This window comes from Mustela erminea, chromosome 1 (genome assembly GCF_009829155.1).
Source record: "Mustela erminea isolate mMusErm1 chromosome 1, mMusErm1.Pri, whole genome shotgun sequence".
Taxonomy (NCBI): domain Eukaryota; kingdom Metazoa; phylum Chordata; class Mammalia; order Carnivora; family Mustelidae; genus Mustela; species Mustela erminea.
Genome location: NC_045614.1, coordinates 218,558,590 through 218,584,135, shown reverse-complemented (window position 1 = coordinate 218,584,135; position 25,546 = coordinate 218,558,590). Strand labels below are relative to the sequence as shown.

Here is a 25,546-nt window from a genome sequence, read left to right as displayed (position 1 = left end):
CTGGGCGGGGCTTGAGGCGGAGCTGTGAGGCAAGATGGGGCGGGGCCTGAGGCGGTGGAGGGGGCAATTGGGCGGGGTCTGGGTGGGCGTGGCCAGAACGGTGCAGGAAGACCAGGGGCCGGGCCTGGGGCGGGGCCGGGGTGAAGTGTGGGGTCTGTGGGACGCGAGCGGGGTGGGACGGGGGTGGAGATCACAGGGGCTGGGGGCGGGGCTGGGGCGGGGCTGGGGGCGGGCCGTGCGACCGCAGACCCCGCCCCTGCCCGTGCGGCTCCGGCTGGGGGCTGGGGGCAGAACCTCCCCGCGGTCCACTGCCCCCTGCCCAGCCCCGGCTGGTGGGTGCGGTTGGGCCTTCGCAGAGCTGCGTCCGGCCGCGGACCTGGGCTGCGGGGCGGGAGTGAGCGGGCGTCTCGCGTTTCAGCGGGGCCGGAGCCGTCTTCGGGGTTCCAGGGAGCCACGTGGTGTGGTGACCCCAAAGCCCGGCTGACGGTGGCCGCGTCCGACATCCGCGCGCCCGAAGGCCGGCACCGCAGTCAGCCGCCGGCGGGGCCCCTTCCCCGCCGCCCCGCACCAGGCGAGCTCGGCCTGCGGGTCACTGCGGGTCACTGCGCCACGGCTCGCAGGTCCGGAGTCCGGTCGCCGTCCGCTTCGCGCTCCTTCCCCCCGCCCGGCTGTCCGCACCTGCCCCCGGGGGCGCGACGCGGCGGTGACGCGCTGTGCGAACGTCCGTGCCTGCGCGTCTGGGCTGACCACGCATCTGGGGTCGGTTTGGGATCCGACGTGAGATCCAGCTCACGGTGACTCGTTTCTGCCTCCGGTTACCCTCTTTCCGGCTGTTTCTTCCAGCACTGACCCCTCCCTGCTGGGCGGCCTTTGTGCCTCTGTTAAAATGCCCGGTCCTGCATGTGCGCACGCTGTCTGTTTCATCGGTCTGTTTGCTTGTCGTTTAAAGGATTTTATTCATTTATTTAGAGAGTGGGGGGAGGGAAAGAATCCTATGCAGACCCCCACTAGGGCGCGGAGCTGGACCAGGGCCTCCGTCTCCCCAGCCTGAGACCATGACCTGAGCAGAAATCAACAGTCAGGCGCTCAGTCGACTGAGCCACCCGCGCGCCCTCCTATCTGCTCCTTTTTATGCCAATTTTCCAAACGGTCTTCCTTGCTGTAGCTTTGTGGTTCTTGAGTCAGGTAGTGGGACCCTCCACTTTTTGTTCCTTCATAAAGTTCTTTTTCATTATCCTAGATGCTGTGCACTTCCTCGTGAGTGTTAGAACAGCTTGTCAGCTTCCAGCTAAAAAGCCTGGTGCGTTTTGTTTGGGATCCCACTGAATCCCTACATCGGTTTGAAAAAGTTGATACCTTGACAATCCGGAGTCCTTCAGTCCATGAACATGGTATACCTTCCCATTCATTTAGAACTGCTTTTGTTTCTTTCAGCCCTGTCTTGTGGTCTTGCGTCTCCCGTCATATTTATTTCTCATAATTTCATGTTATGTTAATGGTATCTTTATTTCAGTTTCCACTGGCTAAATGCTAATGTATAGAAATAAAATTGATTTTTGTATACTGATCTTAACTTTGCTAAAATCGCTTATCTGTTCTAGTAACTTTTTTTATAGCTACCTGAGGATTTTCTGCATATACAATCATGCTATCTGTAAATAAAAAGAGTACTCTTTTTTCCCCAGACTGGAGGACTTGTACTTCAATCTCTATCTGATTTCTTAGGGCCTCTGGTTCAATACTGACTGCGAAGACTAAGAGCATATCTCCTTGTTCATCCCAGTCTTGGAGGGCGTCCAGTCTTTTAAAAATAATGTTAGTGGTAGGGGTATTTTTGGTAGCTGTTTTTATCAGTAAGAGGACCTTTCCTTGTGAAAATAGAGGAAACCTCTTGAAAATGGAGTCAGGAAGCCCCAAAGAAGCACTCTCACGCACGTCCCGCACCTTGCAATCTGCGTCACCGCCAGGGAGGAGAAGATAAGAGTTATCTTGAAGAAGGAGGACATTTTTCCCAGAGGCATTAATAATTTCCTGCTCTTAAAAAAAAGGAAGGAAGACCCCTCCCTGCCCTAGCAATGACACACTAACTAACCGCCACTTACCGCCAATGAGGAAATGCCACAAACGTGAACTCTTGTTTTCTCCAATAAACTCTTCAAAACAGCCCTTCTCAACTTTCTCCTGAAACCAAGTAAGAACTGACCTTCCCTTTGTCTCTTTGGAACTTCCTGTGGCTCACCTTAATTGGCCTCACTCCAGACTGCAATTCCTCTGCTATTCCTGAATAAACTCAGTTTGCTAGTAAAATAGCTGGTCGTTTTATTTTTAAGGTTGATGTCTTCTATTTCTAGTTTGCTAAGAGTTTTTTTTTTAATCAGGAAGTGTTTTGGATTTTGTCAAATGTCTTTTCACCCATTGAGAACTTTTTAAAAATCAGTATATCCTTATGGAAGATTATATTAACTGATTGGCAAGTTTTAAATTAACCTTGTGTCCTTGGAATAAATCCCACTTGGTTATGCTGTGTCATCATTTTTATATGTTGTTACATTGTTTAAAGACATAGAGCTACTGAGGTTATATTTTGTCCTTGACTGAATGTTGATAGTTCATCTCTCTCAAGGAATTGTCTGTTTCCACATAGATCAATGGAACAGAATAGAGAACCCAGAAATGGACCCTCCATTCTATGATCAACTAATCTTACACAAAATAGGAAAGAATAGCCAATGGGAAAAAGACAGTCTCTCAACAAATGATGTTGGGAAAATTGGATAGCCACATACAGAAGAATGAAATAACATTTTCCTACACCACACACAAAAATAAGCTCAAAATGGATGAAAGACCTAAATATGAGACAGAAATCCATCAAAATCCGAGAGGAGAACACAGGCAGCAACCTCTGTGACCTCAGCCGCAGCAACTTCTCGCTGGACATGCCTTCAAAGGCAAGGGAAGCAAGGGCAAAAATGAACTATTGGGGCTTCATCAAGAGAAAAAGCTTCTGCACAGCAAAGGAAACAGTTGACAAAGCCAAAGATAACCAACAGAATGGGAGAAGATATTTGCAAACGACATATCAGATAAAGGGCTAGTATCCAAGAGCTATAAAGAAGTTATCAAACTCAAGACCAGTAATCCAGTGAAGAAATCAGCAGAATACATGAATAGAATTTTCTCCGAAGAAGACATACAAATGGTCAACAGACACATGAGAAAGTGCTCCACATCACTTGGCATTAGGGAAATGCAAATCAAAACCACAGTGAGATCCCACCTCACACCGCTCAGAATGGCTACAATTAACAAGTCTGGAAATAACCGGTGTTGGTGAGGATGCGGAGAAAGGGGAGACCTTGTGCACTGTTGGTAGGCATGCAAGCTGGTGCGGCCACTCTGGAAAACAGTGTGGAGGGTCCTCAAAAAAGTTACAAATAGAGCTGTGCTGCGACCCAGCAATTGCACTACTGGGTTTTTACCCTAAAGATACAAATGTAGTGATCTGAAGGGGCACGTGCACCCAAATGTTTATAGCAGCGATGTCCACAAGAGCCAGACTGTGTGTACACACACACACACACACACACAAACACACACTGGAATGTTTCTCAGCCATCAGAAAGGATGAAATCTTGACATTTGCAACAATCCAGATGGAACTGGAGGGCATTACGCCGAGTGAAATAAGTCAATCAGAGAAAGAAAATTATCATGTTATCATTCGTACACGGCATTAAAAAAAAACAAAGCCGAGGAGCATAGGGGAAGGGAGGGCAACATAAAACAGGATGAAATCAGAGAGCGAGACAAACCATAAGAGACTTAATCATATGAAATGAACTGAGGGCTGCTGGAGAGAAGGGGGGTGGGGGACAGAACTGGGGGATGGGCATTCAGGAGGGCACGTGACGGGACGAACAGAGTGTCGCGTGCAGCTGGTGAATCCCTGACCTCCCCCTCTGAGACTAACAATACACTGTGTGTTAGTGAATTGAATTTCAATAAATCAAAAATAAATTGTCCGTCTCATTTAAATTGTTGAATTTATCAGTATAAAGTTGTCCATAATGTCTGCCAGTTATGTTTTCAGTGTGGAATGGGGAGTGATGTCGGCTCATTCCGACGTGGGTGAACTGCACGTCCTTTCTTCTGCTACTGATGAGTCACCATCGAAGTCTACCAGTTTTACTCACATTATCAAAGAGCCAGTTTTTAGTTCCATTGATTTCCTAATTGCCTTTCCTTTTTTATGACCCAACTGATCTTTCGCTTACTTTGGGTTTAATTTTTCCTCATTGTTTTGTTTTGTAAAAGCTGAGCTCACTGGTTTGACACTTTCCTTCTCTCGTACAGGCATTTTTGTGCTATAACTTTCCCTCCAGGTCCTGCTTTAACTGCATCCCAGACATGCTTGATGAAATTCATCAAGTTTGCAATGCTTTCTAATTTACCTTTTGATTTCTTTTTCAAGTCATGGGTTTAGAAGTGTTTTGTGTTCTTTCCAGATATTTGGGGATTTTCCAGAGCTTTTCCTGGTTTTCATGATTAATTTAAATTCCTTGTCAGATAACATACTCTGTATGCTTTGGGTCCTTTTAAACTTACGAACTCATTTCATGGCCCACAAAGTGACCTGTGTGAATAATTGTATGTGTACTTAAATGTGTTGTACGGTTGCTCCATGGACTGTTCTAGAGGCACTGATGAGATCGAGACTGCTGATAGGGTGAGTCTAGAATTTTACATTGTTGCTGATCTTCTTGTTGCTCTATTAATTACTGAGAGAGGGTGTCGATGTCTCTGACTGCGATTGTAGACTTGTCTGCTGCTCCTGGCAATTCTATCAGCTTTTGCTTCCTGTATTTTGAAGTCCTTTATTCAGAGTAATATGTCTTCTTTATAAATTGGCCCTTTACGTTACGAGATAACCCTCTTTACCCTCAGAGAGTTTGCTTTGATCTCAGTTTTGTCTGATGCTAGCTTGGCCGCGGCAGCCTCCTTGCGATTACGTCAGCGTGGGTGTGCAATTCCTTCCTCTCACTTGTGTCTTTATCATGTATCCGTAGCACTAGAGTATCTTCCTCCATATATTTATTAGCCACAAAGGGAAAAATAATAATTTTACAGTGGAGGGACGCCTGGGGGACTCAGTCAGTGAAACGTCTGCCTTCAGCTCAGGTCGTGATCTCAGGGTCCTGGGATCGAGTCCCGCATCGGGCTCCCTGCTCCGTGGGGAGTCTGCTTCTCCCTCTGTCTGCTGCTCCCCTGCTTGTGCCCTCTCTCTGTCTCTCTGACAAATAAATAAATAAAATATATAAGAAAAATAATTTTACAGTGGAGGAGCAAGCAGAAGCCACCCTCCCTACGGGACAAAGGCAAATATCATCCGTAATAAGCAGTGAGTGTCCTTACCCCCGAAGCCACGGGCCGAGACACACCCAGCAGCATTTCTGTGCCATTCTTGCTGAAAATGCATAATCTCACTCCAGTGGTGAGAGCTCTTCAGACCCACCCAAGCTGAGAGACATGTTACAAGGGACTGATGGGGGCAGTTCAGAGGAGGCTGGGTCGGTGCTGCAGGCTGGAGCCGACCGGGGGGAGAGCAGAGCTCACCGCGGGGGGTGGGGTCCCAGACAGACAAAGCCTGGGCACGGGGGCAGGTGGGGGGTGGTTGCAGGATGAGACCCAGGCCATATCGCTTGCTGGTGGTGCGGTCCTGGCTGTGAGAACCCCCACGCCGGTCTTGGGCTGCAGTCCGCCGTCCTCTGCCCCCCTCCCCCTCGCCCTGCCTTCTTTTGGAGCAAGCGGGTTGTTTTGTGATTGCACCTTCTGTCCTGAGTTGCCCCCCAGCGGTGACTCTTTACCGTGTGATTTTGGCGTCTGTCCCTCTGTGGCTGCTGACTGCAGTGGTCCTTGAGGACCACCCCGTGCCGGGGTGTACATCCTCGGGTGTAGGGATCGCACCCCCCCCTGACTCTGCTTTTGCAGCCAGCTCTCTCTTTACAGATTAAAGTAATGCGCGCCTCGAAGCTGCGGGCACATCAGGATGTGACAAATCAAACAGAGGCCCAGAGGGAGCCCCCGGACTGAGGAATAGTTCAGTGTTCAAAGTGACCAGACTCGGTGGGGTTGCTACCCCGAACCACAGCGCCGGTGCAGGGCAACCACGGACAGTGCGGAGCGGGAGGGGCGGACGCGCCAAGCTCCGGCTGAGCGGTTCTGTGTATGGAAAGCTCCGCAGGGCAGTGACGGGATGGGGCGGGGGGCGCTGCGGGCGGCAGGCTGCGGATCCCATGTGCCTGGGTGACCGAGTGTGCTCTGCCTCGACAACAGGAAATTGGAACGTGCCGCAAGGTTTGCCGTTCTCGGGCGATTCCGCATTGATGGTTGGACAGACAGATCGATTCCCAGCGCTCGCGGAAAGCTGTGTGGTGAGCCATCTCCCCGGTCACATGGCCGGTCTCATGGGGCCGCTGGCCGCCGGCCAGGCCCAGGCCCAGGCCACAGAGCCCTGCGAGAGTCTGGCTCTCTGTCCACTCCAGACTACGAGACCTGTGCGCACAGAAACACCAGAAACCTTCTATGGCCCTTCTGGCCACGTGGTCTGCCCGCTGTAGCTGCCTTTCCGACTGTAATTGGGCTCTGGGCGGATTACCTCACCCGTTTATCTGCCGGAACTCAGGCTCGGAGGCCCCAGGGGTGCAAGACAACGGCTCAGGCCGGCTAATTGCTTCCCCACCAGGAAGGTGGTTTTGCGAGGCGAGGTCCGAGCGCATCTCTCTGGGGACCAGCACAGAGGAGCCGAGCCTGTGGCATCCACAGGGGCAGGATGAAATGAGGCCCGTGAATAAAACAGCTCGGCGAGGCCAGCATGCTGCCCTCCCCCCGGGAGACCTCCCCTCCTCTGGGTGTCTGGGCGGCCCTCGACGCTCTGCCGTCCCGCCCCGCCTTCCTGGTGCACGGTCCGCCCTCTCTGCTCTGGCCTCCACACGGGCCCCAGGGGCCCCCAGCTCCCGCCCAACCATGGGGACCCCCAGACGGAGCCCCACGCCCGCCCAGGAGGGGCTGGAGCTGCACAGAGGGAGAGGGCGGAAGCCACTAGTGGGAGTCGGAGGGGCAGGGCCGGGGACCCCACGAAGAGGAGCCGCGGCAGAGGACGGATTGCCGCGTGCCGACTGCTCTGTCGTCTTTTCCAAGAACAGACCGTCTAATGTAATCATCGTGGCGACTGTGTCCCCCCCCCCCCCACGCACATCCTGACCTGCCCCGCCCTGCATTTATGTCGTAGGCGCTCTCCAGTCTTCAGTTAGGGGCTCGGGTAATTCACTTTCGGTCTTTGATCTCCGAATAAGGGCATCTAAGGTCGGAAAGGCTTCTCTCCAGACTCTCCAGCCGCTCCCACAGGCCGTGACATCACCCCTCCTGCCCGCTGTATTGCGTTGGTTCGCTCCCCACTTAAGGGGCAGGTCGCAGGCAGGGAGGTGGCCGGCACGGTGGCCCCCTGGGCTTTCCCTGGACAACGCCCAGCTCACGGTCCTTGCTTGTCCTTCCCCAAGCAGCTGGGGTGGCCCTGGGACCGAGCGCTGACCAGAGCCTGAAGGACAGCGTCTCCTCTTGCGACAGGGGCACTGCCTTCCTCGCTGTGCTCTTGCCGGGGAAACGGGACAGAAGCCCCTCCAGGGAGGATGGAGGGCAGAGGGCAGCGTCCCCTAGCAGTGCCCTGCTCTCAATGCCACCTCCTGTCCCTCTGAGCTGGTCAGGGGACCGGTCACTCACCGTCCCAAGCGCAGGCCCCGGGAACCACTGAATATAGCTTCTGTCCCTTCTGGTGTATGTTCTTGTTCTAATGTTACTGTTTTGTTTTAAAATTGTATTTATTTATTTAGAGGGAGATCGTGAATGGGAGGAGGGCAGAGGGAGGGAGAAGCAGGCTTCCGGCTGAGCGGGAGCCCAGTGCGGGGCTCGATCCCAGGACCCCGAGATCACGGCCTGAGCCGAAGGCAGATGCTTCACCGACGGAGCCCCCTGGTGCCCCCTCGCGTCACTGTCCCCATGTTATGGCGGGGGGTGTGGCTCCGTCCTGGGGTGGCCTTCGCAGAGCTGCTGAGATGTCCTCAGTGCAGTGACACATGCTTGATGTTTACGCCTGTCCCGTGTGTCTCCTCGGGGCCTCCGATTCCCACGGCGGGGCGGGTACAGAATCAGACGCACACGTGCGTGAACGGTGCGTGTTTATGCGTGTGCTGTGTCTGTATGCATATGCCCCACGGAATCAATACGCGACTATAGATACAGATTTCATTTTCTGTACACAGATACGTGGCACCTCACGTCTATAATTTACGTGTAATGTCTGCGTATGTCGTGTATGTTTGTGTATGTCACGTGATGTGTACACGTGTATTTCTATATAAACACACGCATGTGTGAGGGTGCACACACAGAAGGACCTCGGTCTTACCGATTGTGTTATTCAAATTCTGCCCTGTTTTCCTTTTGTTCTTGATTCCCTGGTTTCTGAGAAAATATCTCAAATATTACTGTGGATTTGCCAATTTCTCCTTGAATTTCTATCAAGTTTGCTTTATATATTTAAAAAGCTGCGGTGTTGGGTGGGTGACGGTTCCCGAACGGGACGCCTTCGGAATGCATGAAGCCGTTTGCTGCTCGAACGCTGCTCCCGGCTCCTCACGGGAGGCCCCGACGGGCAGAGGCGTCCGTGCGCCCAGCAGGACTCTCCCCACGCCTTTCTGCAGGACAGCCTTTGCCCAGTGCGACCTGTCTGAGTCATTAGCTCTCAGACGTCTGTCTTAGGTGATACAGAAACACACAGAAAACAAGACAAAGGAGTTGCATTTTTTAATCTGATACGAAAATCACCATCTGAACGTGTCGCAGTTGCTGCCGTTGCGAGTGTTTCCTACCCCGTTCCGCGGTAAACATCCTCTGTGGGTCATGGTGCTTCTCTGGACCCTGTCATTCTCATCACCTCCTCCGGGGCGCACGGTTCTTCCCGTCTCTGCCCCCCACCACGGCCACGAGCCCCACAGCCGTCCTGTGGCCCCACGTCTGTGAGCCCTGCCGGCCGCGTGGCAGGACCGTGGGCGGCATCTCCTTCCTCCTCACGCGGGAGAGGAGACCTGGGCACTGGGACCGCCGCCTGACTCCTCCGCCAGCTCCGGGGAGACAGCTAAGCCTCACGATTTAACCGTGTCTTTTCTCAGCACAGACCTTGGTCTGTGCGCCCGCGCAGGTGTGTGTGCGTGTGTGTTAAGGACCGAACGTTTGTCCCCCACCAAGTCCCCGTGTCGGAGGCCTAACTCCCAGTGTGGCTGTATCTGGAGCCTCTAAGGGAGTAATGAAGTTAGACGGGGCGAAGGCGTGCAGCCCTGAGGTGACAGGGAGAGGGACCTCGTAAGAAGAGACGCGGGAGCCCTCACGCCCTCTCTGTGCAAACGCCGAGCACGGGCAGGCGAGCCGGGCGTGCAAGCCAGGAGGAGAGCCTGGCCGCAGCCAGCCCCGCCCGCCCCTTCGGTCTGGGTCCTCGGACTCCAGGACCGACTGGACGCGAACGCCCACGGCTCAGCCAGGCTAAGTCAGGGCTTGCTCTTAGAGAGTCTTAGATAGTCTTTCGGAAAGGGCGTGTGGGTAATGCGTTTTTTGAGCCTTTACAATTCTAAAGTGTCCTTATTTGGTGCCACCAAGGTCCCCACACCTGAGCACCTGCGTGGAGGGAGCCACAGAAAGAGCGCTGGGCAGCGGTGGGTCTGAGAGGGAATGCCAGTTCGGGCCTCGGGGGCCTGCAGGATGTCCCGGGGAGGAGCCGGAAGGAGATGCCGCCGGAGATGCCCTCGGGCCCCGGGGGGGCTTGGCCGTGGCTTGGAAGAGGTGTCAGTGGCCCAGACTCAGCCCCCTGACCGCTGTCTGTCGAACCCGGTGTGCGGGAAGCACAGGAGACGCCGGCCCGGCCGGTTTGGGCAGCACGTTTAATGTTGGTTTTACAGTATTCCAGCCCTGGCCACTCCGGGCGGTTCACGCGCGTCACTGACACGGAGCAGGGGCATCCCCCGCCACCAAGGCCCACCACCTGCCCTCCCTGGGCTCACGGGACAGGGGTGCTGTGCCTGGAGACCCCCCGCCTGAATCCCCGGCCTTGTATCTCCAGAGAAGCGTGTGCTTGTGTGGGCCCCGTCCCCTCACGCACGGGCCCAGCCCCGACTGCTCAGGCAGTGAACTGCGGCTGCTGGTGCTCCCGACCCCAGAGTGGGCGAGGGTCCACATAAGGTCATGGTGGACACCATCTCCGGGGTGTGGGCCCAAGGAGAAGGCCATGGGGGAGCCCCGGCCGTCCAGGAAACACAGGCCTTGGGCCCACACACGTCGGTCGTGGACGAGCTGCCCACGACGTGGACAGGAGGGATCTTGCTGGCCGAGGGCCGAGGCCACAGTGGCAGGGATGGCTGCGGGGTCCCAGGGGCCACGTCAACCCTGGGGAATGGCCCTGTGACCCGAGCCAGCTGTCCCTTGCCTGGGCTCTCCTCTGGGGCGCCCTGACGCCCTCCACGTCACAGGCTCATCTGCCCGGCAGCTCAAGGTGGCCGTGAGAGGCGGCAGAGCCCACGACACACCACGCGGTGCCTGGAAGCAGCCCCCCGCCCGCCTGGGGTCCGGGGGCGACTGTGGCTCCGGCAGCTGGTAGTAGCCTGTGTCCAGGGCAGCGCATGTCTCCACGGAAACCGCAGGAGGACAAGCCTCACCCTCCCCTGGCGGCGGGGCCCGGCCGGGTTGCACGGGTCAATAGAAAGCCCCAAACAGAGCGGCCACCTTCTGGAGGATGGTCTTGTGGTTGGCGTAGAGCGGAATGCGCTTGTCCACGACCTGCCACTGGACGGACATCCCGGGGTCGCAGGTGTGCAGGTGCTGCAAGGGCGAACAGAGATCCGGACCCCTGCTGAGCCGGCCCAGACACCCCAAACTCCAGCTGCAGGAGGACTGCGGGACGCCGTGGCCCAGGGCCCGGCCCTGCTCTGGCCTGGCCATCGGCTGGCTCACGGCGTTCTCGTAGCAAAGCGGAGTGACAACAGAGCATGTGGCCTTGTTCCCGGGGATTCCGTCCTGCAAACGCAGCCCGGGGCCTGCTCCCTGGGCCTCCAGTCCCAGCTCGGACTGATCTACATACGGGGGACCCTATCCCCCTGAAGGCAGAGAATCCCGCCCCCTCCCAGGAGATCCGGCTCTGACTCCGTCCTGCCCTCTCCTCTTGGAGCCCCTGCTCTCTGCAGCTCCCCCCCTCTGGTCTTAGCCAGCTCTGGGTGCCTGGGAACCGGCGGGACCCCCAGGGCATGCTCACACACACCCCCCCCACTTCTTGGGAGCCCGTGCCCAAGCCTCCTACAGAGTTCAGCCTCTTCAGATCCATGTCGCTCTGGTCTGAGAAGTGGATGCTGACGGCCACTGTCTCTATCCAGGCGTTGTCTGTGTTCCTCGGGTCGTCCACGTAGCCCTTGTACACCTGGGGGGCAGCACGGGGGTGGGCCGGCCCGCCCCAAGGAGCCCTGAGCCCCACCCCAGCTTTTTCCCAGAGGGACCCGCGTGGGCCCTGGGCTCCGTCCAGGCCCTGGGACACCCTGGGCACCGCTCTCCGCTGCCCCAGCCACCGCCCTCCCCCTGCCAGCTCCCTCCCTGCTCCCCAGCAAGGCCCCAGCATGCCCAGCCCACGGTGGGGCCCGCGCCCACTCGTTTCCCTCCCGGTGTCTGGCCTGACATCCGGACCGTCTCTACTGTCCTTGGAGGGACTGAAACGGGCCGGCCGACCTCAAAATCATGACGCTAAGTGAGAGAAGCCAGACGCGGAAGTCCGAAGGCCGCACACTGTGTGAGTCCACCAACAACCAGGGCCCTGCACGGGCCGACTGGCGCCAGGAGTGGGGGAGGGGCAGGCGGTGAGCGCGGGGGTGGGGCGAGCCCTTGGGCTGATGGGAATGCTCTGGAACAGGCGGAGGTGGTGGTCACACACACACAGGGCACTCAAGGCCACTGACCTGCTCCCTTTGAAACGGTCCATTTTATGTTACGTGGATTTCAGCTCAATCAATAAGCAAGTTGATCCTTCTTACAAAGTACAGAAAAGAGGTGGCAGGGTGGCCCCGGGACGGCCCTCGTGACAGGACTGGCTCCAGAGTCAAAGCTCTAAACCCCAGCTCTTGCCTGTTTTGCCCTGAATGGGCCAGAAACAGGGCCGGGGACAGCTGGGAGGTCCACTGAGGACGCTTGAGGAACCCCGGCATAAAGCCTCCGGGGCCATGGAAAAGGGGGGGTGAATTTTAAATCACGGCCTAAAAATAGGACCGTCGTGCATTAAGCAAAAATGTTACGGGGAAATGTGTGCGGTGTGGCTGCCTTTCTGTCATGCATGTGTGGGGTTCACGCAGAGACCGTGGGCCCAGAGCCCACGCGGGCGGCCACAGAGGCCAGCAGAGAGAGGGCCTGGCGCAGGGCGCTCCGGCCCCATGGCGGGAGTGAGCGTGGGAGTGCGGCAGCACGCGCGGACCGCTTTCGGAATGACGGGAAGCTTCGATGAGGAATGCGGGCCTGAGCAAGTTGCCTCCAGGACCACGGTCTGGGGAGCCTGCGGGGGTGTCCCAGCACCCCCCTGCCCAGGGAGGCACAGACCCTGCGGAGTCTCAGGGCAACAGTGAGTGTGGGAGGGAGGGGCCGCCCCCTTGATTCAGAGAGAACAGGGACAGAGCCAAGGCCCAGAGCCAAGGCCCAGAGCCACGGCCCAGAGCCCGGCCTTTCCTCCGGGAGCTGCGGGGAGTGGGTCGGGAGCAGAGTTCCCAGTGGGTCCTGCTCTCCCTGCCGGTCTCACCCCCAGCACACCGTGGGAGCCCAGGACACACGACGGGGTCGAAGCAGAAAGGCCGCCTTACCTCGGTGCCCTGAATCAGCAAGTTCTGGAAGGACGACCAGAACTCCCTTCGGAGGACCTGCTTCAGCTTCCGGGGCAGCATCTCCCCCGGCTCCCGGGAGCCCTGCGCAGAGGAGGCACAGGCATGTCTGCGAGGCTGTCCAGAGACCCACATCCATGGGCCGCCGGCCAGCCCCCCAGGGCCACCGGCAGGGGAGTATCTGTCAGCTCAGCTGTCTCGGCGCTGACGTGACATTGCCCAGAGCCCACTGCCTGCGCCAGCCTCTGACGGAGCAGGGGTGGGTCAGGCCAAAGCCACAGCCTCTGAGGGCACCGGGGCCTCTCTCCCGCCCCCATAAGGTAACCAGCGCCCTGTCCTCCGCCACAGGGGGCTGCAGGCACACGGCCTGGGGGGCTGCAGGCGGGCCACGGGAGGCTGCGGCAAGCTGCTCGGAAGATGCCAGTTGGTAGGAACCATATTGGGGCTGGGCCAGTGTCTTGCCCAGAGAGACCAAAATGCCCAGGAGGGAGGCTGAATCATGCTAGAGAAGCCCCAGGGTGAGAGGGCCGGCCGTAAGCCACCCCCGATTCAGCATGGTGCTCCCTCTGTCGGGGGCCCGGGGCTTCTTGCTGCAGGGCCCAGAGCTGCCCAGACTCCTCATCGCAGTCCGAGGGCCAGCCACCCCCAGCAGAGGAGCAACGGCCACGGACAGGTAGATCATGGATGCTCCGGGAACAGGCTCAGAGGAGAGGCCCCTGAACGGGGCCACACCCCAGATGCTGTGCACCAGCTCAGAGCCTGGCCTGGTCCTCCTGCTAGGACCCCAGAACAGGACTGAGGGCCGGGGAGGGCAGCCTGATCTGGGAGTAAAACCCAAGCCGTTCAGCCCACGGTCTTCTGCACCTCAATTAGTTTTGTCCCCACAAGGTCTTGGGGTGCACTCCAGCCTTCACCCCTACGACCTGCCACTCCCCGCCTCCCCACAGCCCTGCAACTGTCCTGTCCCTAGGGCTCAGCTCAGTGCTGCACAGGACGCAGGGGCGGGTGGAGACACCTACAGGAGGAGCCGCGTCTGCCCCCGCGGCTGTGAGCGCCGCCCCGGTGTGGACGCAGCCCCAGCCCGGAGCTTCTGCTCAGACACAATGGGCACCAGTTAGGCTCTCGCACACCAGAGCCTCTGAACCCGGTTTCACAACTACAGAATGAGCCGACGGGAAGGGACCTCCTCGCAGTGCCCAGTCCCAGCCTGTCCTTCAGGACCAGGGACAGAGTCTAGAACCGTGGGGCGGTGACCGCGGGGGGAGGGGCGGGTCTGCGGGAATGGACCGACCGGACGCTCGCGCCGGCTCACCCCTGGCAGGGCCCAGGACTCCGAGCGCAGGGGCCTCACGACCAGCACTTCCAGCATTTTCTTGATGCCCTTCCTGCAGATGGCTCCGTCCTGGTTCCGCCTCCACCTGCAGACCGGCCGCTCGTGGGGATCCTCTGACGTCAGCACAGCCCCCGCACCGGGGAGGGAGGCCACGGGGTCCCGGCCCTGCCCCCTGCCCTCCCGGGGGCCGACCCTGTCTCCTTCCCCAGCAGCTGCTCCAGGCGAAGAACCGGGCTGGTGACCGCTGGGGAGTGTCTCCCGCTTCACTGATCCCAGCAGGACTAGAACAGCCCCGGCTTTCAGGAAAGTAGTTTTTTATCAAAAGCCTCCAAGAAACACACGCCCTGGGCTCTGCTGTTCCGCTGCTCGCTCTTTGGAAATGCTGGGTGGGGTCATACGTGTTTCCAGCCTGTCTGTGGGCCTGGGCCTTGGTGCTTCCCCTCCTCCCAGAGGCACGCCAAGGGACAGGGACCTGAAGGGAGACAGCCTCCGGGAGTGGGGACAGGCCTGGGTTTTTCCCAGGGACAGGGACATTCCCACGCTGTGTCTCGGGTGTGCACGAGGGTCAGTGGCTGGGGCGGACATGATGGGGCCCACCGGGGACTGGACGGCCTCGTCGGTGGCACTCACCGCGTGATCACGGGCTGCAGCGTGTGGTTGGGTCCAAAGCGACAAAGGCTCCCTCGCCCACGCAGTCCTGTGCGGCCCATGGGGTTCCTGGGGTGGACGGGGGTCGGTTAGATTGCCGCTTGCCTCCGGGAGGACCAGGACGGGGCAGTGGGCAGAGGCCACTCGGGGGGGCATGCGGCTCCTCCAGGATCCTCCCCAGTCCAGGATTTTCAGAGCCTCAGCAGCTCACCTCGGCGGGAGGCAGGGAAGGAGCCCATGTGTGGAGGCGCTGATGGGACCCCAGATCTGCCAGCCCCTCCCCCAGCCTCCCCACCTAGGGCTGTCCACCTGGGGACAGATGTCCCTGAGGGACCCCGAGGGATGAGGCAGGAGCTTCAGGTCACCTTGGAGTTGGCTGGAAGAGGAGCATCCAGCCCGACCGCGGACAGTGGTGTCCGTCCGAGTGGCCGTCCGGCCCGCCATGCCCAGCCCACCACGCCACGCCACACGCGTCTGCACCCGGAGGCCTCACATACGTGGGTCCCGCTGTGACACACCAGCCTGCTCTCTTCCCGCGCCACAGCCCCGCGTGACCTCCTGTCGCCGCGCAGTGGGGGACCGTCTCCCACCACCTCCCGACACGCGGCCCGCTCCTGTTCCAGGACGTTCCTGAAAGCCCCGCCCCAGCCACCTCTCTCCAGCCACCCCGGCCCTGTCTGCTCCACGGGACTCACGCATCCCAGCCTCTGCTGCCCTCCACTAATTCTGACGGCTCCTTCCTCACCCCCGGGCCCTGGAGCGTCTCCTCCCCAGAGACCCTTCCCACAGGAGGCTCCTTCATCTCCAGGAGCCCAGGCTGACACAGGAGGTGACCCCCAAGGACTGCCGGGCAGGAGGTCACTGGTCACTCGACAGCTGGACATGGGGCATACTTTGCACAGTGGGACACCGTGCCCGTCCCCACAGACACGGGCAAACACGGCCACCCCGGACGCTAACCCACTGCCCTCAATGGCTTTTGTGACCAGAACCCTCTCAGGGGAGGGTGCTCTGCCCCAGAAATCCATGGAGATGGCGGGACGGTCACCCCGCTTTACAGGGAAGAACGGAAGTCCCCAAGGTTACTCAGGGATGAAGGCAAAGTACCCAAGGCCAGCGGGTAAGTCCCACGAGGGGCGGGGGAGGGCCTCGTCGAGGTCAGTGTGTCCTTTCTTCTGCATTCTGTTCATTTTTATCAGGAAAATGGCTAGTTTGCCAAGACACGGCAGCTGAGAAGCAAGCCCCCAAAGGCCCCCACAAGGGTCGGGGTGATGTGGGATGGTGGCGGCTGCACTCACAGAGGGAGCCCATCCTGCAGCACGTAGAGCCCGTGGAAGCTCCGCCGGTCTGTGGGCCCGTCCACGGCGTTGTAGCTGACACCGGCCAAGGCTTCCGGGGCGCTGGGAGCAAGCGGAGAAGTCACGGCCCCGGGGAGACAGGGTGGCACCCGGACAGGGCCATCAGAGAGCCCACGGCCCCAGGTGCCCCCAGCCACGCGCCTCCCTGCGTGTCCCAGCCCTTGAGGAGATCAGGGCACCCCGTCCAGGCCGGAAGCAGACCTGCCCTGAGCCAGCTCTGGCGGCCACCTGGGAGCGCCAGGGGGTCCCTCACTCGCCCTCCTGCCCGGGGCCGAGGACTCGCACACTCACTTTCCCACGGGGTCCACCGAGCCCTTGTCCTTCTTGTCGTCCGTGTAAAAGGGCGGGTCGTAGATGAGAAACTCCGTCTGCACAGACAGGGGGTGCCCCTCAGACTGTCACCCAGGCCACGGCTAGGGCCCAGGCACCCGGATGACCAGGGGCCATCAGAGCGCTCGCAGCCAAGGCCGCCGAGACTGTCCCCAAAGTGCATATGGTAGCTCCGTGCTCGGGCAGGCTGGGGTGGGGGGTGGTGCGGCACCCCCCAACGGGGACTGCTGGTCTAGGGGAGCCCCCAGGATGGGGAGCGGGTCCAGGCTGGGCTCCAGGAATGAGGAGGACTCCAGCTGGCAGGGACTCGGGAGGAGGAATGGAAGCCACTGTCTGGAATGTTCTGGAAAGACCAGAGGGAAACCTGTGGGCCAGGGAGGGCACGCAGAGGCTGTCTCCCCTTCCTCTCCCTTCAGTGCTTTCGCTCAGCTGTGGCACTCACAAAAGGGGCAGTGACCGCTCCCGGGGATGCTGGGGTCCAGGACGAGCGAGGCGGCTGGAGGCGGGGGCAGTGTGCTCCCTGTGCGGGTCAGGTCCCGGCTCCGCCACCTCCAGCCGCGCCTACGGGACTCAGCCTCTTCCTCTGTCCAGCACGTCCCGGGGCTGGAGCGGGCGAGGGCAGCCAGTATGCGGCCGTGTCGGGAGGCTCGGGGCAGAACTGCTGCCCAGAACCCCGGGCGTCTCCTGCCAGGGCTCACTTACCTCCCAGGGCACCTTCTCGTTGGGCACGGGGAAACGTGTGACGTGGGAGTGAGGGTAAAGGAGGTGCCGGGCGTTCACGTGGTGGCTGTCGCCCACATCCTCCGCCTTCTGCCTGCCGTCCAGCTCACGGTCCTGCCCCTCTGAGGCCTTCTGGGGTGCTGGGAACAGCCACAGGGAGCCGTGGGCAAAGCTGGACCCCGGCTCAGGCACCTGGCCCACAGGACAGGGGCGTCCTCTATGGCCCTTTCCCCAAAACTGAGCCTCCTCCACCTCCCCGAGCCCAGAGTGGCCACCACCAGCCCTGAAGGGGGCCCCAGGACCGTGGCTCTGGGAGGACTGAGATCTGGGGTCAGGCACTGTCCCCGCAAACCCCCAACCAGCAACTGCCTCCTTGTGTGGCTGCCCCAGAGCCCGTCCAGGGAAGGAGGACCAGCCATGCCCCAGGAGAGCTAGTCATGCCCATTTCTAGAAACACAGACTTGGCTTTCTGTACCCCAGCACCTCCTGGAGCTGCCCCTCCTCTGTGTTATGAGGCACACCGGAGGAGGTCAGGGCCACGGGCCAGGACTTCCCTCTGAGTCCCCCATCTGGTCATGTCAGAAGCTCCTCTGTGCTGGGCCCCTGCTTGCCCGGGGCAGGCTATGCTCCTGCTACGTCCTTTGGGCTCAGGGATGGCTCTGTCAGCTTACCCCCAAGGCCCGTGAGAGCGCTGCCTGCTGCCTCTCCTCCCCACAGACCCCCAGACTCAAAAGAACATAGCCCAGTAGAGACCAGCTGCTGGCGTGGTGCACCACTCACCCAGGGTGGGGAGGGCCTCCTCTGAGCCAAAGCCACTGTCCCTCAGTGCCTTCATGACCCAGTGCAATGCTCTGGACGTCTGGGCCACCTGGAAGGCATACCCCAAGCGAGATGTGGTCAGCGCCTGTCCCCGTGCAGCACACCTACCCCCACCCCTCCCCCGGAAAGCACGAAGGCACTGCTGGAAGTGCCCCTCCTGCTGCAGTGACCTCACCAGCATCCAAGCCCACCCTGCTTCCCTTGGTCCCCAGCAGTGCCCACCAGGGAGACACAGAGGCCACTGGACCTGGACACACCAGAGGCCACCGAACCATGCTGAAGCCCCAGGAAGAGCTCTGAGCTGTCTTCTCAGGGGGAAGGTGGGGCACGATGACCCATGGAACCTTCCCAGGGCTCCTGTTCCTCCCAGAGAAAAGAAACTTCTGGAAGCCAAGCATACTCAACTACAGGCAAAGTAGAAGCCACGTGATAAACAGGGGCCAGGAGAACACAGCTCGGCGGGCGGCAGCCGCACTCGTGTTAGAGGGTGGCAGCAAGGCAAGACCCCACAGGAGAGAAGGCAGTTTGCACAGACCCCTGCAGGCAGTGGTCCCCGCGTGGGGGCTGGCTGACAGCGGACACCCTGCCAGCACACGGGCCCAGGGGCTTGCCCCCCACCCTGACACAGCAGAGCTGAGAAGGCGTGAGACTCCGGTGACAGCACAGGGGCGCAGGGGCTCTCATAAGAAAGCACAGGTCCTCTGTGCCACCAGCAAGAGGTGCACAGAAGGGCAGGGACCCAACCCCCACCCGGCCCACCCCTCCTTATCCCGGAGGCCGGAGGCTTCCCCTGCCACCAGCCCCCGTGCATCCCTTCATTGCTGGGCTTATGACACTCCGCCGTGACAGGGGACATTATGTCTGTGCCCCCAAGACTGGAAACCTCTAAGCAGGAGACAATGCCTGTGGGCCCCGACATTCCTCGGGCCAGCCCTGGATGTGGCACAGAGGGGGGCGCGGAAACAAGAAATGATGGACGGACGGACGGACGGACGGACGGAAGGATGGACGAATGAACGAACGAATGAAGAGACGGAGGGGCGGGTGAGGGGACGTTCAGGGACCTGAGCCCAGCTTGCCTGCCAGGCTGCTCAGGGCTTCCTGTCTCAGGCCCAGGGCTCGGAGCCCAGCTGCGTGGCCCATCCTGTGGGGGGACATCAGTGCTCGCTGCTGGCGGATGGAGGGGCTGCTCAGCTGGAGCTAACTGCCTATTGACAATGTCCTTCAAGCTGCCTCCTACAGAGGAACGCGCTCCCGCGTGTGGAAGCGTCAAAACCTTGGCCCCTCATTGCCACCATCTGGGGCGTTCTGAGACGTCCCCACGCTGCTTTCTGATGTCGTTCCTCATTCAAACGCACCCTGCACCTCCCTCCCAGCACCCCCTGGTGGCCCGGGACATCTGGACGTGGAGTCCTGCGCAGCGGTCATCTCAGAGGACAGCTCTGAGGGGGCCAGAGAAGGGGACCAGAGCAGCCCCTCTGACCAGCCTGCGGTGTGGACACCCCCAGCGCCCCCTCTGACCAGCCTGCGGTGTGGACACCCCCAGCGCCCCCTCTGACCAGCCTGCGGTGTGGACACCCCCAGCGCCCCCTCTGGCCAGCCTGCGGTGTGGACACCCCCAGTGCAGTGGGGCCAAGCTCGGCGGGGAAGTGTTTGACAGCATTTTCTGGAGGACAGAGAAGGTGCTGCTTCCAGCTGGGAACGGATGCCCAGACATTCCCCAAGTCCGTCTCAGGGTCATTTCCCCAGAGTGTTCCCTCTCAGAGAGCGGGGGCCAGGCCTGTCGGAGGCCTGGTCCAGACGTGGGGCCCTGGCCCGGAACTCACCTGCGCCTCCAGGGAGGCGAGCCTCTGCTCCAGGGAGCTGGACCGCTTGCGACCCTCCATTTCCAGCAGGTCCACCGCGGTGTTGACCCTGGAAGAGCACAGAGCTGAGCCCAGCCGGGCTGAGCTCTGGCCTGAATGTCGGGAAATACGGTCCCAGGCTGCAGGGGGAGGTCCCTGCCGGACCCAGTGGCCCGGCCTCTCCCGCCCTTCAGTCCAGGCCTCCTCCCCCCCACTGAAAGTATCTACAACATGCGTCTCCGTCAGAATGAACACGGCCTCCCGCCCCGGAGAGGGAGGTCTCGTAGCGAGCAGCTGCCCCCGGCGCCCACGGCCCCTCGACGCCTGTAGGGCCTCCCTGGGGGCGAGACGCAGGTATGCGCGACGCTCCTCGCCGGGACTGGCCCACAGGACGCCAGAAGGCGAAGCACCAAGTTCAGAGCCGCTTCTGGGCAGCAAGGGTGGGGGCGGGGCAGCGCGCGGTTCGGAACATCTGTCTGGTTTGTGTAGCTTGGCTACAGCACGGCAGCGTCCCCAGCCTTGGTCTGTCCCGTTTATAGTAATTAATTCCACGGCCAGACGTGGCCCAGGCTCTCCCCTCCGGCTGTGCCCGCTGCCACCTGCCGGGGACGCTCTTCCATAATAAACTCAGCCCCCACTTCGGTGACCGCTTCGAATGGTTCTCTAGGGAAAGGGGAGGAAGGTATCCCGAGGGTCCGGGTGTCACTCCTCCCCTCAACTATGTGCTCCCTAATCCCACAGGAGCCATGAAACCACTTCCTGCCACGTCCCCAGTCAGCCCGTGGACCGCCGTGTGGGCACTGACGCAGCGTCCTCAGACCCCATGACTCGTGTCACCAGGACAAGCTCGCCAGAGACCCCGCCTCATCGACACACCCCCTCCCCGCTTTGTGGCTGGAGAGGAGTGGGCTCAGCTCAGCCACAGGGCTGTGGGGCCAGGGTGCGCCTCGCGGCCTCCCCGGGCCTCGGATCCCTCCCCTGAGCCCGGGAGGGAAGGTGGCCAGCGCAGAGCTGGCCCGTGTCCCCAGCCGAGGGCCGAGGGGTGACGCGGACAGCCGGGAGCAGCGCCAATTTCACGCCAGAATGAGGAAGGGAGGGAGGACCTCGGGGCAGGAGGACGACACCCAGCGAGCCTGAGCTCCAGGCGGGCCGCCCGGTCCCACAGAAGTGGCAGCAAGGCCGTGTGCCCACAAGGTCACTGAGCTCACCCCCAGGCCAAGGGGGCCTTCCCCGGCCACACCCCTCCTTCAGCTCTGTCCGCAGGGTCAGCCCTGCCCGCGGCGTGGGTGGCCTTCTCCCTGCTGCCCAGCCCGCGGGGTCCAGTCTTCCCAAGGACCCAGAGAGAAGGCCGTGGGACAGCCGGAGGACACAGGTTTCCCCGCCCCAGGGACCAGGCCCAGGTGGGCTGTGGCCCGCAGCGCGACTTGGAGCTGTAGGGGTTTCCCGCCCCCTGGCCACAGGGGCGACCCTACTTCTCGCCGATGTCTTGAATCTGCTGCTCCGGCCTCTGCTTCTGCTGGTACCGCTGGTTCTGCAGGTAATTCTCCTTCAGGTAGGCCTCCCAGGACAGGAGCGCGGCCTGCTCGTTCTTCTCCAGCTTGCTCTCTGCGGGGCCAGGGCACATGGAGGGACCCGGCCGCCCCATGGGGGGCACTGGGAGGGGCCCCGGCCGGGAGGAAGGCAGCGGGAGCCCACCCCAAGTCCACCGAGGGGCTGGGGGAGGTCAGAGGCCCGCGGAGTCTCCCCGGTTCTAGAAGGAGCCACCACACCGCCTACAGGCCCCCACTGCGCCCCGAGACCCGAGACAGCGGAGGGCGTGCTCTGGGGACGGCGGAGTGAGGGGACTCACTGAGCTGCTTGTGCCTCTTGGCGGGCACCTTCAGGACCACCCTCTTGATGAACAGGTGCAGGTGGCTGAGGAGGATGAAGGGGGGCGGCGCGGGGGGCCTGCCGTGGTACTCCTCTATCAGGTCGTGGCGCTGGAACTTCCAGATCTGGTCCGTGTGCTCCTGGACCTGCTGGAACGTGTAGCTGGCAGGAGGCAAGGGGCGTGGGTCACGGGAGGGCCGGCGGGACCCTCAGATTTGCCCACAGCATTGCCTGGGGGTTCTGGGGGACCCAGGGGGGCGGCCCACGAAGAGCAAACACACAGCACCCTGGAGGGCAATTCCTGAAGCAAAGATACGCCAGCTGGGTCCCACGCCCCCGGGAGGCTCCCTTCCCCGTGGCCCCCGTGCCCCATAGGGGGCCCTCACTTGAACATGGCAATGAGGAGGTTCAGCAGCAAGATGTTGGTGAACAGCAGGTAGAGACACAGCAGGATGACCGTCAGCCACTCGGGGAAGGCAGGCTCGTGCCGGACGGCGTCGCTCTCGGGGCACTTGGGCTTGTAGGGGTCCGTGCCATTGGGGCTGCACTGGTCCAGGCTGAAATTCACACCTGGGAGTCGGGGGCGGGTGCCGGGAACAAAGAAACCACACAGAGTCACAAGTGTCCCTTGGGCAGTGAGCATCCCTGGGGCCTGGACACCCCCACAGCGGGGTGTCTACAAGCTGTAGACATGCTGTCTACACCCAAGCATCCTCCATGGGCAGGAAGCGTGGCTGCCAAGGAAAGAGGAAGAGCCCTGGAGCCAGACGCACACTCCAGAGGTGACGCAGGCTCCAACCACAGAGAGCCCAGGGACATGGGACAGAATTTGAACAGAGAAAATGAACAGTTACCACAATGAGGAGGGAGGCGGGGGGAGGGAACTGTGTGGCGCAGGCCACGTGCTGACCTACGCAACAGGGGGTACCAACCGAAGTGTAGTGCCCCATCCGTAGCCAAGGGAAGGGTATGGGAGACCATAAAACATAAATATGTGTCCAGCTTGTACACCTAAAAACACTCCCGAGAGGGCATCTCTAGTGGCAGTCATTAAGGGCAGTTACCCTGGGGAAATGCGGTTACAGACAACTTTATTCTTTATATTTACTTTGGATTTAACATTTTTGCAACAATGAGCATGCGCTAGTTTTTAGGGCCTGGAAGTCTGTACCTCCCACCACCCCGTGTCTGTTTTGCTGATCTCCCCCACCCCCAGCAAACAGGCGCTGCTAAGGAGAACAAGACCTCACCAGAACACACCCTTCCCTTTCAGGAAACTAAAAAACGGAAAGTAAACCGGACGCAAAGCCAGCAGAAAGAAGGAAGTAAGAAACATCAGATGACCAGAAGGCAAACAAATAAAAGACAGAATAAGAAAACAACAAAGAAAATCAATAAAACCAAGATCTGGCTCCTGGAAAAGACTGAGAAGATTACAGCCCTTTACCCTGACTGGTCCGTGGGGAGGGGGTTGAATCGCTCACGTTACAAGGAAGAGAGAACAGCACTGCCAACCCCACAAAAGTCCGAAGAAGTCTAAGGAAACACCACAGAACTGTGTGCTAACAAAGTACGTGGCTTAGAAACAGGGGCAGACTCCTAGCGAGAGACAAGACACCGGGAGTGACTGAGGAGGAGGCGAGAGGCACAGGCAGACCTGACACAGGTAAAAAGATTGAAGTTATAACTTAGAACTTCACACAAAGCTTCATTCCGGCCCAGAGGGCTTCCCTCGTGAATTCTACTGAATGTCTGAGAATTAAAACCAACCCGTCACAAACTCTTCCAAAATCCGAAGGACGAGGGAACACAGATGATGCGTTCTGAGGGCGGCACCACCGCGATACCAAAACCACACAAAACAAAACTGAACATAGATGCAAAAACCCTCCCCAAAATGCCGGCAAATTGAATCCAGCAACACATAAAAAGAATTCTACTCCTTGACCGAGTGAGATAGATCCCAGGAGGGCAGAGTTGGCTTTACCTCTGGAAATCAATGAATACAACACCATATTAATAGCACGAAGAACAAAAATCATGTGAACATTTCAACAGATGTCAAAAAGTGTTTGACAAAATTGTATACGCTTTTATAATAAAAAGCACTCAAGAAACTAGGGATAGAAGGTCTTCCTCACTCTGATGAAGGACATTTACAAAAAACCCCACAGTGAACATCATACTTAGCCGTGAAAGATTGAAAGCTTTTCCCTCTAAGATCAGGAACAACATAAAGATGTTTGTTCTGGACGCTTCTATTCAATATTGTATCAGGAGATCCAACCAGAATAATTAAGTAAGAAAAAGAAATAAAGGTATTGGATGGGAAAGGAACAAGCAAGAAGCATCGCTATTTGCAGAGGGCAAAACCTCGTGTATAGTAAATCCCGAGGAATCCACTAAAAAACTATGAGAGCTATAAAGAAGTTTGGCACGGTTTCAGATCAACATGCAAATATAGGGTATTTCTGTACACTACCAACAAAAAATCCAAAAATGAGATTAATAAAATAATTCTACTTACAAAAACATGAAAAAGAATCAAAATCTTAAGAATAAACTTCAAATGAGTGTAACTCTCACACTGAAAATTATAAAATATTGTTGAAAGAAATTAAAGATCTAAATAAGCAGAAAGGTAACCCATGCTCACAGTCAAAATCCTAGACGGCTTTTGGGGAAAGTGAGAAGCTGATCCAAAAATTCATGTGGATCCAAGGGACCCGGCGGCCAAAGCAATCTTGAAACAGAACAAAGTTGAAGGACCCACATGTCCTGATTGTGAAACTTACCATGAAGTTACACTTGCCAAGACCGAGTGGTGCACGAGAACATAGAGATCAACAGATAGAGCTGAGAGTCTATAGATAAAACTTTCATTAATGGTCAGCTGATCTTTGACAAGGGAGCCAAGACAATTCAATGGGGAGAAATGGTTTTTTCAGTACGTGGGGCTTGAACGACTAGAAATTTCCATACAAAAGAATGGCCCTTACCTCACACTGTGTAGAAAACTAGTTTAAACAGCTCAAAGGCCAAAAGTAAGAACAAAAGCTGTTACTTCTGGAATGACAGCACAGACATTGACTCTTCATGACCCTGGATCAGGCATGGGGTCTGAGATAAACACAAATGATAAAAAGCAATCGATAAGGTGGACAGCATCAAAATTAAAAACGTTTGTGCTTTGAAGGACACCATCAAGAAAGTGACAAGACGACCCGTAGAATATACTGGTAAACATACACATGAGAAGGGACTGGTGTCCATATGTAAAGAATTCTTGTAACTCAATAAGAAAGAAAAAGAATCCACTTGAGACATGGGCCAATGACGGGAGTAGACATTTCTCCAGAGAAGACGCCCGAATGGCTCAGGGAGCACGTGAAGAGATGCGCCACATCGTTTAGCGTCAGGGAAATGCAAATCAGAGCCACAGTGAAATGCACCTCACACCCCCTGGGACGGCTAGAAGGAAAAAAAAAAGAAAACAAACAATGACAAACCAGAGAGAATGTGGAAATTGGGGCCCTTGGGTGCATTGCTGGTGAGGACATAAGATACAGGGCAGCTGCCAGAGAAAACAGTTTGGCCAGTTCTCAAAAAGTTAAACACAGACTCAGCATACAACCCAGCGGGTATACATTGCAGTCCCAGATGTATGCCCAAGAA

At 58.5% G+C, this 25,546-nt stretch overlaps 1 protein-coding gene, 1 long non-coding RNA gene and 1 other non-coding gene across 26 annotated transcripts in view; 1 reads left to right on the top strand and 2 right to left on the bottom strand.

The window, feature by feature from the left end:
* TRPM2 (transient receptor potential cation channel subfamily M member 2) overlaps positions 1-25,546 on the bottom strand; it is a 67,322-nt gene that overhangs the window by 2,062 nt on the left and 39,714 nt on the right. For 10 of the 21 annotated variants that reach the window (XM_032356737.1, XM_032356754.1, XM_032356706.1 and 7 more), the window contains 14 exons: positions 22,258-22,441; positions 21,852-22,033; positions 21,475-21,607; positions 19,985-20,072; positions 18,120-18,207; positions 17,322-17,479; positions 16,581-16,657; positions 16,230-16,331; positions 14,914-15,000; positions 14,627-14,755; positions 14,263-14,368; positions 12,933-13,034; positions 11,399-11,515; positions 9,971-10,923 (listed from right to left, as the gene is read on the bottom strand). In XM_032356737.1, coding sequence (XP_032212628.1) covers positions 10,798-10,923; positions 11,399-11,515; positions 12,933-13,034; positions 14,263-14,368; positions 14,627-14,755; positions 14,914-15,000; positions 16,230-16,331; positions 16,581-16,657; positions 17,322-17,479; positions 18,120-18,207; positions 19,985-20,072; positions 21,475-21,607; positions 21,852-22,033; positions 22,258-22,441 — 1,679 coding nt within the window. In that variant the 3' untranslated portion in view covers positions 9,971-10,797. Of the gene's footprint in view, positions 1-1,054; positions 1,061-9,970; positions 10,924-11,398; positions 11,516-12,044; positions 12,115-12,932; positions 13,035-14,262; positions 14,369-14,626; positions 14,756-14,866; positions 15,004-15,913; positions 15,984-16,049; positions 16,114-16,229; positions 16,332-16,580; positions 16,658-17,321; positions 17,480-18,119; positions 18,208-19,126; positions 19,646-19,683; positions 19,825-19,984; positions 20,073-21,474; positions 21,608-21,851; positions 22,034-22,257; positions 22,442-25,546 lie in introns of those variants that run through there. The other 11 variants (XM_032356790.1, XM_032356848.1, XM_032356781.1 and 8 more) reach the window with 10 other exon arrangements.
* Positions 258-2,680, top strand: LOC116598290. 4 transcript variants are annotated; one of them, XR_004289026.1, is made up of 4 exons: positions 258-926; positions 1,241-1,391; positions 1,842-2,191; positions 2,645-2,680. It is a non-coding gene; the product is annotated as an uncharacterized LOC116598290 (long non-coding RNA). The 4 variants fall into 4 exon arrangements; XR_004289027.1 differs by lacking the exon at positions 2,645-2,680 and having other exon boundaries at positions 258-620; positions 1,842-2,334; XR_004289028.1 differs by lacking the exon at positions 2,645-2,680 and having other exon boundaries at positions 1,882-2,334.
* LOC116581760 lies at positions 12,991-13,084 on the bottom strand. The gene has a single exon (XR_004282213.1). It is a non-coding gene; the product is annotated as a Z6 small nucleolar RNA (small nucleolar RNA).